Source organism: Trachurus japonicus, chromosome 10 (assembly GCF_045865225.1).
Source record: "Trachurus japonicus isolate A0001 chromosome 10, Traja_1.0".
In the NCBI taxonomy this organism is placed as follows: domain Eukaryota; kingdom Metazoa; phylum Chordata; class Actinopteri; order Carangiformes; family Carangidae; genus Trachurus; species Trachurus japonicus.
The window spans coordinates 12,586,683-12,600,013 of NC_140916.1; the positions used below are offsets into that span (position 1 = coordinate 12,586,683).

At 41.3% G+C, this 13,331-nt stretch overlaps 1 protein-coding gene across 12 annotated transcripts in view; it reads left to right on the forward strand.

Annotated features, from left to right (window-relative positions):
* Positions 1-13,331, forward strand: part of atp8a1 (ATPase phospholipid transporting 8A1) — a 116,293-nt gene that overhangs the window by 21,755 nt on the left and 81,207 nt on the right. For all 12 annotated transcript variants that reach the window (XR_015036878.1, XR_015036876.1, XR_015036877.1 and 9 more), the window contains exons 2-4: positions 462-579; positions 8,643-8,742; positions 11,968-12,066. Coding sequence is in view for 8 of the 12 variants with exons in the window: in XM_085789326.1 (XP_085645452.1) it covers positions 462-579; positions 8,643-8,742; positions 11,968-12,066 (317 nt within the window). In the remaining 4 variants the exon portion in view is untranslated. The remainder of the gene's footprint in view (positions 1-461; positions 580-8,642; positions 8,743-11,967; positions 12,067-13,331) is intronic.

The window sequence follows — 13,331 nt, forward strand, 5'->3', positions numbered from 1 at the left end:
TGAAATGTGAATGTCAAGTGTTGGTTCAAGTAATCTTTTTTCATTCACAGTGGTTTTGTTATAGAACAGCAAGTATATCTAGAGACAACTTGAGGAATGTCACCGTGTTGTTTTCCTTTTGTATGAGTCACTCTGTTCGCATAAAGCAGGTGATTCCCTGCATTTGGGTTTTTCTCCAAACCGGAGTTTTAGTGTGGAGGCAGTAGTAGATGTATTGTCAGTAGCATATCATTTTCTCACTCCATTAAGAAAACACTTTGAGCATTATACTGTCATCAGATTGTGGCTCCTGAGCTGTGGCAAGTTTATACATACAATTACAAGTGTCTGCAGCCTGCTGTTAACACTTTTACTAATGCGTTGTAAACGTGCAGTAAAATAAAGCAGTTGTTTTCAACTTTTGTTCGTGCTGAAGGCAGATTCTGGTCTTAATAAAACACATTTTCTCCCTCTCTCTGCAGGATATGAAAAAACCGAAGACACAACGTCAGAGAAGACATCCTTAGCTGACCAAGAAGATGCCCGAATGATATACCTCAACCAGCCGCAGTTCACCAAGTTTTGCAACAATCGAGTCAGGTAAGGAGATGTTATGTTATTATGTTATTGTGTTTATGGGAATTAAAGAGGAACTATGTACTGTAAGTCCAGTCGCTTTTCTCCTGCTAACCCTCCTCCCGGCCATGAGCATTTGTTTACAATGAAGCCGGCGAGAGATCAATCAGTAGAGCGGTGGATAACGATATCATATACGATTACGATATTATGATATCTGTCATGAACAAGAGATTACGGGTTACGTTGATTTTCAGCCAAGAGATGCAATGAGTGACATACCGGTACATGTGGAAGGCAGAGAGCCTCAATTCTCCCTCGTAACAAGTTAAACCATTTATTTAACAATCACAATTACTCAAAAGCTGTTTAAGGTAAAAATGTAGCACAGTTAAGCTACAAATCCTGCATAATTCCTCTTTAATGAAACAAATGAATTAATGAAATGTGTATGTACTCTATGAATTAAAAATGGAATTAAATTTTAAAATGGTGAGAGTAAGAGCTGCATAATACGATCATAATCAAGGTGTTGTTTATTGAAAGCTACTTGCATTAAGTTATTATCAGATACTTAAATACAGATCATGATGCACTGGATGGCACAGTGTGCTTGGCAGTAGTGGTGCGAGCTTTTGTGTTGGCAGGAAGCCTGCATAAGGGAAGTACTATCCCTTTGTGGGACTGACATTACCACCGCCTGGGTGGTATTTCTACTGAAGGCATTCAGACCCATGTGAACTTTGTGCAGTGCAACAGAGAAATGCAAGGAGATGGGCCACAGGTGATGCTTCGAGTTGGAAGAGGTTTTTTAAGCATCTTCTGCTACTGTAGTTTCATTTGTTTGATGCTTTTCTGTTTCTGCAGTGTAACATTTTTTGGATATAGAAAGAAATATACTGTATATAAAATCGAGATCGCAATGTCAACATGCACAATAAACACATTGCAAAGGTTGCCTGAAATGCAATGAGTAAGTTTTATTTACAGGTGCACTTCATACCTGTAACCCAAGCTACACCGCTAGACGCAAAGTAACAACAACGGTGGATTTCCGTCAGGTCCCTCCCTCGTATACGGCGCCTGAAACCCATCTATGTGGCATCAGTTGCCATATTTGTACCGACACGACTCGTGTTTTATCGATTTATAATGTTTGGGGTTTGTGTACAGTGGGGATTCAGCTTTCCACTCTTCTCTGTTTTTGTTGTATTTGTGTGGCAGTGTTACAGCGCCACTACAGGCCTGGTGTAGTATGTTCTCCAGCGTATTGAGAGACACAGGAACTGTGTGGTCACTGGTCATTTATCATATTGTCATCGTGATATTGAACAGTGCCATCGCACATACAGTAGTACATTTTGCTGATGTCGTCCAGGCCTAATTCTTATATATCTCAACTTATTCTTACATGTCGACATGGTCTGTATTTGATTTGTAGCCTCTGTCGTAAAGCTGGAGTAAACCTCACAACACTGGTAATGCAAGGTTGTAGGTCTGTGGTGGTCAGTCTAGTGGTAGGCTTGTGCATGTCACATCCCCTGATGATCAAGTTGAAATGCACCGCATCAGGGTCAATAAGATTATGTATGGGATATGTGGTGGAGATGAAAGTGGTGGAAGCAGCTGACTGAATATGTAAAATACAAGGACAACATATACCACAGAGTTTTAATGTGCAGCTGATCCACACACGCTCTGCTTCCTTCCAGTCACACAGGCCTGACCTCTATCGCTTACCGACCAACATTTCCAGTGTAACTATGTAGGGCGCAAGATGCTTTTCCCATGCCACTTTAGATTAAAATTTTATCGCAACTCCTTTAAAAATTCACACTCAAAGTTGTATTCTCTCAAGCATTTTGCTGCTGGTGTGAACTGCTGCTATTTTTTGACTTGGTAATGGCAACCCAGAGGGTATCAGTGCTTTTCATGGTGACCTGCAGCGTAGCTTGCCACTTTTGCCTTTAACCCCACATTAACCTTCAGAGTCAAAAGCAAAACAGTTGAATTAAAGCGTGCTTTGACTGCGAAGCTGCTACTTACAGTAAATGTCAGCCTGGAGAGGATTTTCTCATAGTAAGTGAATCTATTTTAAGTGCTTTTTTTGACATATGTTGCAGAGACAACGATTAAGATCTTGAAGAGAAAAGATGTAAGGTACTTTTGAACTCTGCCCTTCTCTGGTCTGACTAGAAAACACTAAGTAAATATGTGACTGATGGACAGTTGCTCTGCTGCCTGCAGTTAAACCCGCCAATAGCTTCCAGACAAACAAGAGCACTATCCTCTTTCTTTTTTGGTTGCCCTCTCTTTGTGTCGTAAATTGAGCCTTCATTTTCTCAGGAGAGTTTCTATGCAGTGGTAGACAGAATTACGCCGTGCAAACAAAGCTTATAGGCAACCAGTCTGATGATGTCATTGTTCTATAGCCATTACATTTTCAGTCAACCTTTACTTTGTAATGGTGGTTTAAAGCTAAACATGCTGCTTTTGAGGACATGCCCTGTAGTGAAACAGTGCAGTGCAGTGGTTTTGATGTGAGCAGAGCAGCCGCTGCTGTTCTGCAGCAGAAAAGGCTCCTCCACAGGTATAACCATGACAGCACCCTTAGCCATAAGTACCTGCAAGATTTGTATCACCAGCGGTGCGTTAGTCCAGATCCTCCAGCCTGGCCTCTTTATCCTGTTGTTCCTCTCGGAGGAGTTCAGTGCTTTTAGCATTAAAGGTCAGGATTTTTGGGTCAGGCCATCCCCTGTCAAGGAGTATTACTGTTAGCATTCCTACTGCATGAGCAGCTTGAGATGTGTATGTGCTCATCCAGATACAGCTATAAACTGAGCAGGAAGAGTGAATGAGGGGAAGCCTGTGAATACCAGTGTGCTTATGGCTATGCCATTTGTTAAATCAGCTCCTTACACTGACATGACAAATGACAGATTCAGGCAGCTAATGAAATTACAGAATATCTTCCTTACTGCAGTTTGTTTCCTGAAATTACATGAAAGAGTGTGTGCTTGTTTTTCATTATATATTTAACCATATATAGTTAGCTGGCTCAAAGGTGATCTGTATATCGTTATATGAGTTATTAATTATTAACAGACCAACATGGCATTATTAACAGTACCAGATGGTTGATGGTTGAATGGTATTGCGTCAGAGGAGTTGAAGTACTATGGCCTTGACTGCATGTGAAAGAGCACCTCCACCTCTTTATGAGAAGAAGAAAAAACTGTTACCTTGTGACCTTACCAGAGGCAGTCATTAATTCAGTGGTGATCTGCTCCCGCTGAAAAATAAAGCAAAATATCACAACAGTCCCATGCAGCTGAAGCTCATGTTGTTAACGTGGACACACAAAATAAGGCTGGTAACGTTTCTGTGGCTTAATCTGAATATTATCACTTGGGCATGGCAATAGTTATGGAATACTTGCTGTGTTGGCGTGTGTTAGCAAAAATACCTTATAGAAATCAAATCCAGATTGAATGGTCTTTGTTTTGACTAACATGCAAGCTGATACAGTTTTGATAATGTATGAATGTGCAGTGATGAAGGGTTAAGGAAATAAATGCTGGAATGCTTGCAGCATAGTTTTTACAGATAAACGTGGCAGCTCACCCTGAGCTGATACCAGCTTGCATGTTAATGCCTTTTCAAGCAGCATTTGTTTCAGACTACTACTGAATCTGAGTGAAATGCTTCCACGTTGTGTCTTAAATGATTTCAGAAGTTTGAAGTCTTACTGCAGTATCTGAGGTGAAATGCACAGCTTGTAGATGAGAGTTTTCTTTGTCCTTGCAGTTTACCTGAATGTGTCCAAACATTCGCCTCAGGTCTCAAAGGCACCGGCTTCAGGCTGCTCTAAAGATCTAATTTGTTCAAGAGGATTGGTTGCTGTCTCAAAGTGACCTGTGGAGACACTAACAGGAGCAAGGTCTGTGTGGATGGTGAATCTAATCTTATAAGCAGACAAAAATCCCTCACAGGTTTCTGGCTTTCTCTCGCTCTCATTCTCCGTCTGCAGCATCACTACCTGCAGAACACGTCTAGATGCTCTAGATGCACACACATGTGTCATAATGGCACACTTGTTGTTCTATTAAATGCTCAGGTTGCTGTGTGGATTGTTATTCAGCTGGCAGATCTGGTTGTAATGCAAAGGTGATTAATCCTGTGGCAAAGAGGAGCGGCTGCACAAACCCTTTCACTGGAGCGTTACCATGAAATGCTGAGACTGCATGTCTTGTGCAGAAAACAAGGGGACGATTGAAGACGCGCACAGACACAGATAGACATGGACACAGACATGACGCACATGCACATTCACTACATAAAACAATTTGTCTTATTCACCTAACTGCATTTAATACACATTTTTTCTCTAAGTGGTATTTACATCGGCCTCAAAATACTAAGTGGGTTTTTAAATCAAATCTGAGCCTCACTGCAATGCCCTGGCACAATTAAATATATCCAGTGCACATGACACACACTGCATACTAAGGTTTAGCAAGCTCAGTTTGACAGCAGGTAAGCATCTTTAAAGGTTAGTAAACAGGAAGTCATTCATCCACCCAGGTTACTGGTCTAACCAGCTTTATGTGGTTGTGTTTACATACACATTTAAGCATGAAGGAGACATTGTGTAACCACCTGTCTGAGTCACCATTGAGGAAGTCTGAAAATAAACCATAACCAACACACTTATGTTGTTATACAGTACTAGTTTGTACTGTGTGTGAATTCTGTGGCCAGGTGATTGAAGTTGTTTCCTCTATTTTTTTATGTGAAATGTGAAAGAGCATTTGAGGATTCGATATCTGTAACTCATAAGTTGTTTAGTTTCATTAGTATCTTCTTCAACGCTTTACAACAGATGTTGCCGTTCAAGATCAATAACAATCTAAAGATAAATAAAATGATAAAATGATGAAACTGCATCACAACTTTTACATGATGCAGATTTTTTTTTTTTACATTGGAGTTGGAATATTTTTTTCCATTTAAAAGTGCTACACAGATTTGTGGATGTAATCAGAATGACAGACTATTTGATGGCTTTCCTCAAGGTGTGCAATCCTCATTTTGTGCTCAAAAAAGTGATGTAACAAAAATAGTTATGTGATTTTAATCATGTTACTTACTTTGCAATATAAATCTATGCATTATATAGTGATATACATATATATTTTTTAATGTCAATGGAGAGAGACGGTTCACGTCGTTTTTGGGTGTTCAACGTTTAGAGACGATACAAGGTGTCAATACAGTAGGTGTGGCTGACAGATGGCAGGGAGCTACTCAATAAAACATGCAACACAGTGTTTGATTAACAGTGCTGTTTAATTTGCACAAATCTAATTTCAACTGAAAGACAAACCAAAATAAATATTTGACTTTCCTACTGTGGTGAGAATGTTAAAAGCCAGAGTTAAATATTTTTCTGATCAGCGATGCATGGATAATAATTTAGAGAAGAAGAACAAGTGGAGGAAGTGCTCGTCTCATATTGTAGATTCGCAGAACACTGTTAGGAAAATGTAAGATCCATAATCACCTAGTGGAGAGTTAAACAAGCTCTTTATCTTGCCTTGCCTCTGTGGAAGAAGTGTAAAAGAGAGCAGGACACTGTCTGCACTCATTTCAGTTTTACCCCCATGAGTTTAGACAGAGGAGTGAAGAAAATAATGTGATGAGCAGAAACCGGAGGATGATCTCAATCACAGCATGAAAAAAGTACTGAATGAGAGGAATGATGAAGCCAAGTGTTTCAGCTTAACCTGCGACGGAGCCTCACAGCCGCTGTTTCTTTGTATCTCAGGGGATAGACTCAAGCGGTAACTACGCTTTAGCACTAACAGGGTTTAATACCCAGTGGGGTCACCCTTTACAAATGTGCTCATGGTATTATTATGGGCTTTGGATGATAGATGGCAAAGTGTGTCACCACGGGGAGTAGGCTGCTGCACATAAAGGTGACTACTGTATACAACAAACATAAAATGATCTTGAATGAAGAGGAAAAAAGAAAAACAGGTCTTGCTCCTGTTGTTTTCTGAAAATGTTCTTTGGAAATTACAGAAATATTGTGAGTGAAAATAATAGCCTAAAATGATACACATAATGTCTTCCTTCACTCTGGAGCCTCTCACACATAATCACATGTACTAAAGTCTTGTTCCACTTCCTTATTACTATGACCTCACTCAACATGTTCATTGGCTTTTCAGTTCATAGTGGCAGTCTTTGAGCTTCCTCCTCATGCAATGATGGTGCACTATTAGGCCACAGTAGCAAATGCATATCAAATGTACATAATGTAGGTATAATGTATCAAATGTATACTATAAGACCTAATTATACTGTAGTACTCTGCCACTGTTCCATTTTAATGTCCCTGTAGCTGTGTGTAGACTGACTCACTGGTTCTCAGGTTGCCTTTTGTGTTTTGTTTAGTTACAAGGAACTGGCCGTTTCTCTCTGTGCTGTTTATCTTTTAGCTCAAACACTCCTCTAGTGTCCTGTGTTTGTTTTTGAAATGGATAGATGCATAACAAAAATGTATCTCATTTTCACCTTCAAGGCATCAACCTGCACAACTTCCATCAGCTTACAACTGTTATTGTCCCCTTACTGTGTATGTATAATTTAATACTCTATTATTGTATCTCATTAAGACAAAGAGGGGTCATAAGGACTTTAATTTAAGAGTCAACTAAACACCTGAGATGTATAGAATTTAAGAAGTTCTACTTCATACTCATTTTAAATTCTCTCTGTGACATTTAAAGTTGTGCATCTTGAAAAGTGAGTGGCTCCAAGCTCAGACTTTTCTATTTAGATGAACCAGAAGAGAATTGACCAGATGTCTTGTCCTGTCACCCAGGAAAGAAAAGTTCAGATGAGTGACTGGAAACCCTGGACACTTGATTCTTCGATCCTTAAACTCAAGCATATTTCCATGCTATAATTCAGTTGGTTGAACTTTAAGATTTCATATCCGTCTTTTTTTCCTTTTTTGTCACTGAAATATCTACTGGACTGGACTGAAGACTAGAGTTTGTGGAGTGAAACAAAGCTGGTCCATTCTTGACCCTTGTTGTGACAGGACTCTCTCTGAGGCTGGTCGTACATTGTACTGCTGTCAGAAACAATGGCTCGCTCTTACTCGCTCGCTTTCACTCTGTCCCAGACAGCTCCACTGTACCAGGAAGCCATCATGACAGTGAATACAAAAGTTTTTTCTTTTTTTTTTAATTAACTTGGTGTTACCCTCCCTTTCCATCACTTTGCATTGTGTTGGTGGACGTGCTACTGTATAAGTGAAAAATGTGCCTGTCAAGTAAGATTCAGTCTAACAAGAGTAAAACAGTGGCAACACTAATGTTAACCTCCATATGCTTTGGCCCTTTAGATGCGTTTGAGGCTATACTCTCTGATATCCTGCTTGTGTATGTGTGACGGCTTTTGTGTGCGCGTGAGTAAGCAAAGCCCTGCCAGCGGTTTGGCATACATCATGGCATATATCTTCTCTCAAAGTGGCTGCTCTGACTGGCCCTTTAATGCAGCTGTAAATCAGACTGCTGGAGGTCTGTTGTGTGTGTGTGTGTGTGTGGGGTAGAGGGGGGTGTCTGTTGATGGCTCTACCAGCCTCAGAGTACCACCGTCACCACCACCTACCCCCTCCACCCCGCTGCAGCCCTGGCGACATAGCTCACTCTTTACACCCCCCGCCTCTGTCAACGCCCTTCCTCCTCCTCTTAATTATTCTTTATGATCATTGCCTCCACTGGTCTCTGCTGTTCCCTAGTCTCACACACACACACACACACACACACCTATAGCTGCAACGAAAACGAGCCTGTGGAACAGATGTGCTCGGGGGCAAGTCGATAGTTATTTCACATATGTTTGAATCTCAGGGTTAGACAACGCAGTATTATATTTTTTTCTTTTTAATGTCTTTAAAATGTACCCTCCAGATTTTTTTTTTTTTTTAGAACTAATCATTTCATGTGTGTGTCCTTCTCTCTCTTTTTCCTCCACCCGCCGGCCTGTTTGCTGCTGGATCCGGTCTTCAGCACAGCCAAATATAATGTCCTCACCTTCCTTCCCCGGTTCCTCTACTCACAGTTCAGGAGGGCAGCCAACGCCTTCTTTCTCTTCATTGCACTCTTGCAGGTAAGACGTGATGTGATGCTGCTGCTGTTTAAGTGCCACTGTGACATAGATTCAAACACAAAGATCTCCCTTTTATTAATATTATTATTATTATAAAACATCTGCTCTGCTCAACCTCTGTTTCTGCTTTGTTCCCATTGCTGTGCAAGTAGTCTGTTTTTTTTGTTTTGTTTTTTACTGTTTGTCATAACCTAGACACCATTTCCAAAGGTCATATCTGTAATTTCATATGCACACAGTCAAGTTCATGCACACACACACACACACACACACACACACACACACACACACACACACACACACACACACACACACACACACACACACACACACATACACTTACAGCAAGAGAGAGAGAGTACTTTATATATCCTGATAATGAATAATACATGTAATACCATGTGTGCCTCCTTTTAAAGCAAACTAGATATGCCTGCAGGCCCAACACCTTATACTACATATTACATGCCTTGGAAATGTATGTGGTGCCGTGGAGGGCTATAATTTGGTCCATTACAGTGTCCGTACCACTACAGAGCTGTGGAGAAACTGCATCAAACTCAAGCAACACACACACACACACACACACACACAGACAAATAGCCCAAGTGATTAAAGAGCCACAAGTAGAATAGCTCGGGTGATGTGAAAATCTTCAGCATTGAATTTGATAAAGAAAATAAGCTCCTCCTGGGCAGAGAGTATCAGTGTACGACTGGTTATCTGCTCTTTTGATTAGTGCCCAACTACAACCAAAGATCTCAGCACTAGCAGTGCAGCGCTTCAACAGTATACAGTAGGTCAGCATTAATCCCTTTTTAAGAACAACGAAAGCCTCAACCACAGTCATTACTACACGATTTGAACGGAGCCTGAATCCATGTCTCAGGTGTTCAAAGCTGAGCAGATGAAGTTAAATAACAGTGGTATATTCACGTTGAAAGACTACCCCACATTAAAAAGAGTTTCAAGGATGGGAAAGTTACGGTTCTGAGGAAAGGGACCTAAAAGCAAAACAACTTAGAGTCTCTTCCGAGTGAAAAACAAGGACGCAAAAAATTGAAGTAGGCAAATCAAGTACAAGGGGTTGGGCTGGAGCAAAATCCAGGAAACACACAAGCAAGGTCAAAGACACGATCAGGATCAAAGAGGCAGGCAAAGATCAGAGCGCTGGAAAGCCAAGGCACATGGCACAAAGACGGTCTGGCAGAGAGCGAGTGGAAACGGACTGGTTATATATACTAGCTAATGAGGGAACGGGGAACGGGCAGGGAAGGGAAGAGGAGGAGGTCAGGTGATTGTGCTGGCGGGAAAGGCAGGCAGGCAGGCAGGAGGGAGTGGCAGCGTCTGAAATGACAGCAGAATTAGAACATGTATGCACAAACAGCTGGACTGAGTGTATGAATGAGATGATGAATGAGCGCAGAGTGAAACTCAAAACCTTGGCAGGAAAAAAAAAAAATCCAGCCTCTATCCAGTGGCCTTGAAAAGCAGCAAGCAGCGTTTACCTGCCCTGTCGATTTTCTGACCTTGAATAAAACATCTAATGCAGATGAGGAGGAGAGCAGATCTATTACATGCAAGTTTCCTCGGAGCAGTGTAACTGACTGTCTCCTGTGGCAGGGCTTGGCTTTGATTACACAGGTATTTGACTGTTAATTTAAAACGGATGAAGAAAAGATAGAAGAGCGTTGTCACAGCATTAGGAAAGTTGCTGGTACAGTGGAAACCGCTTATAGTGATCACATGGGTCCAGAGTCGATGTGTGAGCACTATGAGCGGTTGACTATTATAACCGATTTTTTATAATTCCACTTCATTTTTTATGCAGAACATCATCTAAATGCCATTTGGATAGTTTTTTCAGTGAGACGGCTTCAGCATTTACTGAATTTTATTTAATGTTTAAAACATGGTACAGTCGTTTCAAATGCATTTCCAGAGGCACCGTGCAAGTTTAATGGGCTCTATGCACAGCTCCACCACTTCCTGAATTTAAGGCAGGTCCTTCATTTCCTGTCTTACATTATTGGACAAACTGATTAATCCAGGTGTGTCTGACCATTGTGACTACTCAGACACAAAATGAAGGACCTGCCTTAAACCAGCACTAAGTAACTTTTCAACCTTCATAAAATATTTTCATAACTTTTGTGATGATACATCGACTTACGGCAAGTTGAATGACACCTCTGTCATGGCCTGAGGGGGTCTGTATCTCTTTCACTGGCACTAAGCAGCTTTGAGGAGCATGGTAGGAACCCGGCTCTCACTTTACTTTCACTTTCACTTTTGCGAGTCACAACAAGGAGGGAACAGGCAAAACGGCACTTTAGCAATGGATTATGTTTGTGTTTTCACTTTGAAATGATCCACTGGAAACAAAAACTTAGTTTTGATGTCTTCTGTTAATTTTAATGCAGGATATTTACAGTGCTTCACGCTAGTGTTCATGGGAAATGGAGTCTTCCTTCAGGCCAAACACTACCGCTTTGGTCCACAGGCGCCGCCAAACTCAACCAAAACTGAAAGTTCTTTAGTACTGCTTTTAAATTCAGGAAGTGGTGGAGCTGTGCATAGAGCCCATTACTGCGCAGACGTAACTCAAATACTGTACACACATTATACAGCACAGTAATGTACTGTGGTTAAAATTATAAATGGCATCTAGGAGACTACGTTTTCCATTAAGAGAAAATGACTTCCGTGTCGACTCATTTACGTTAGCTATTGCAGCAAAAGCAGACGTCCGGCAAGGAATCATGGGAGTAAGAAATAAAATAAATACACGTAGTTGTGTCTGCACATGTTGTCATTCATAAAATGACCTAAAATGAACACTATAAGCAGATTTCTTGATTACTATAAACAAATTATTAAAACAGCATTTGTATAGAATTGATTCTGCCCCAAGCCTTTTGATCCATATAAGCGGTTGATTACTATATCCGTGATCACTATAAGCGGTGTCCACTGTATTTTATGCCTCCTTTGAAATTTGGAGTTTCTTTTTCTTTTTCACTGAAGTCCATCAAATGCTGTTTGCTGAGTTGGTGGTGGTAGTAATTCTGGGAACAGGTGACTCAAGCATTTTTGTTACTGTCCTTTTTAATGCATGCAGATGTATGAGCCAGTATGAGTTTTTGATAAGGGAATGTATCTTGTTATCTGTGATAATTTTCCAAACAAAAATGAATAAATCATTTTTTGGTGTGTCTCTTTCAGCAAATCCCAGATGTGTCTCCTACGGGTCGCTGGACCACACTGGTGCCGCTGCTCTTCATCCTGGTGGTGGCTGCTGTCAAGGAGATCATTGAAGACCTGGTGAGATGAGAACAATTTACATTTGATACATTGATCAAGTCTTGGCGTTAGATTGTCTTTGTTAGTAAAGAGATTTTTACTTTTGATGTGTTTATTTGTGATTCTATGAAAAGTGACCCACCTTGTCTGCAGCTGACATACCTTAAACTTGAGGAGTCCGCCTCCCCCCTCCCCCCCAGAGAGAGTGTGGTCTTTTGTTGTGTCATACTGTACAGGATGTCCTCGGAGTGCTCGCCGGCTCCCTGTGGAGCCGAGAGGAGGCAGTGATGGTTATATGACCACAGCAGGATATTCTCCGACATATAGACACACCATCCCCACAGAGACGTGCATACACACACACACAGTGATTTCAGAGGTCACAGCTGTGCCTGCTGCACCCAGAGTACTCACTCAGTCAATTAACCTAGATGCTGAACGCTCATGCACAAAGGCGGTTAGTACTAACAAAACAAAACAACTGTTTGCCCTCAAGCGAAGTCTGGGCAGTTATACAGATGCTTGAAACAAGACAATGCAAATTATTCAATCGGGTCTCTGTATAATTTTTTGCTTTAGTTAAATCTTTTATCGTAGGGATTCCTGTTTGCTGCAAGTTAAAGGCTTCCAAGTGTGTTTACTTTTCGTCCACATGTAATCCACTCAAGCCTTTCTGAACTAAGTGAGGGAATGTTGAATTCTACTGTATTGCAGTGACCCTGCAATGCGATCCTCTATGCAGGTCCCAGTGGACAGTTACTCTATACTATTAGCTTCTATCTTGCGCTGAAGGCACCAGCGCAGCACTTTTTCCCCTCAGCCTGTTGTGGAAAACATGGGAACGGAGCGGTGATGACTCTGTCTTTATTGCTGAAGGTCACCTGCAGACACGTCTGTTCCCTGTACTGCGCTGTCGCTCACCAGTTGACCTGCCAGGGCAACATCGACCCCTAACTTCATGAATCATGCACTATGGACACACACTGTACAGCGTGTGTCTTACCTTGTTGCTGCCTCTCCCTCTCTCTCGCTCTCTCTCTCTCTGCTGCAGCACACACACACACACACACACACACACACACACACTCCGGCCCTTTGTTCTGGGTGGCTCACAATCTGAAATGCAACACTGTGAATTACACTGCGCTGCATTTCAGAATAGTTTCCTAACACTCAATCTGAGACTGAAAAACAGCGATTGCCAAACCAAAGAACAATGGTTGCCATTGTGTGGTAAAAACGTCCTTGTTCACTGCTCATTATTATACAGAACATTGAAGCAATAT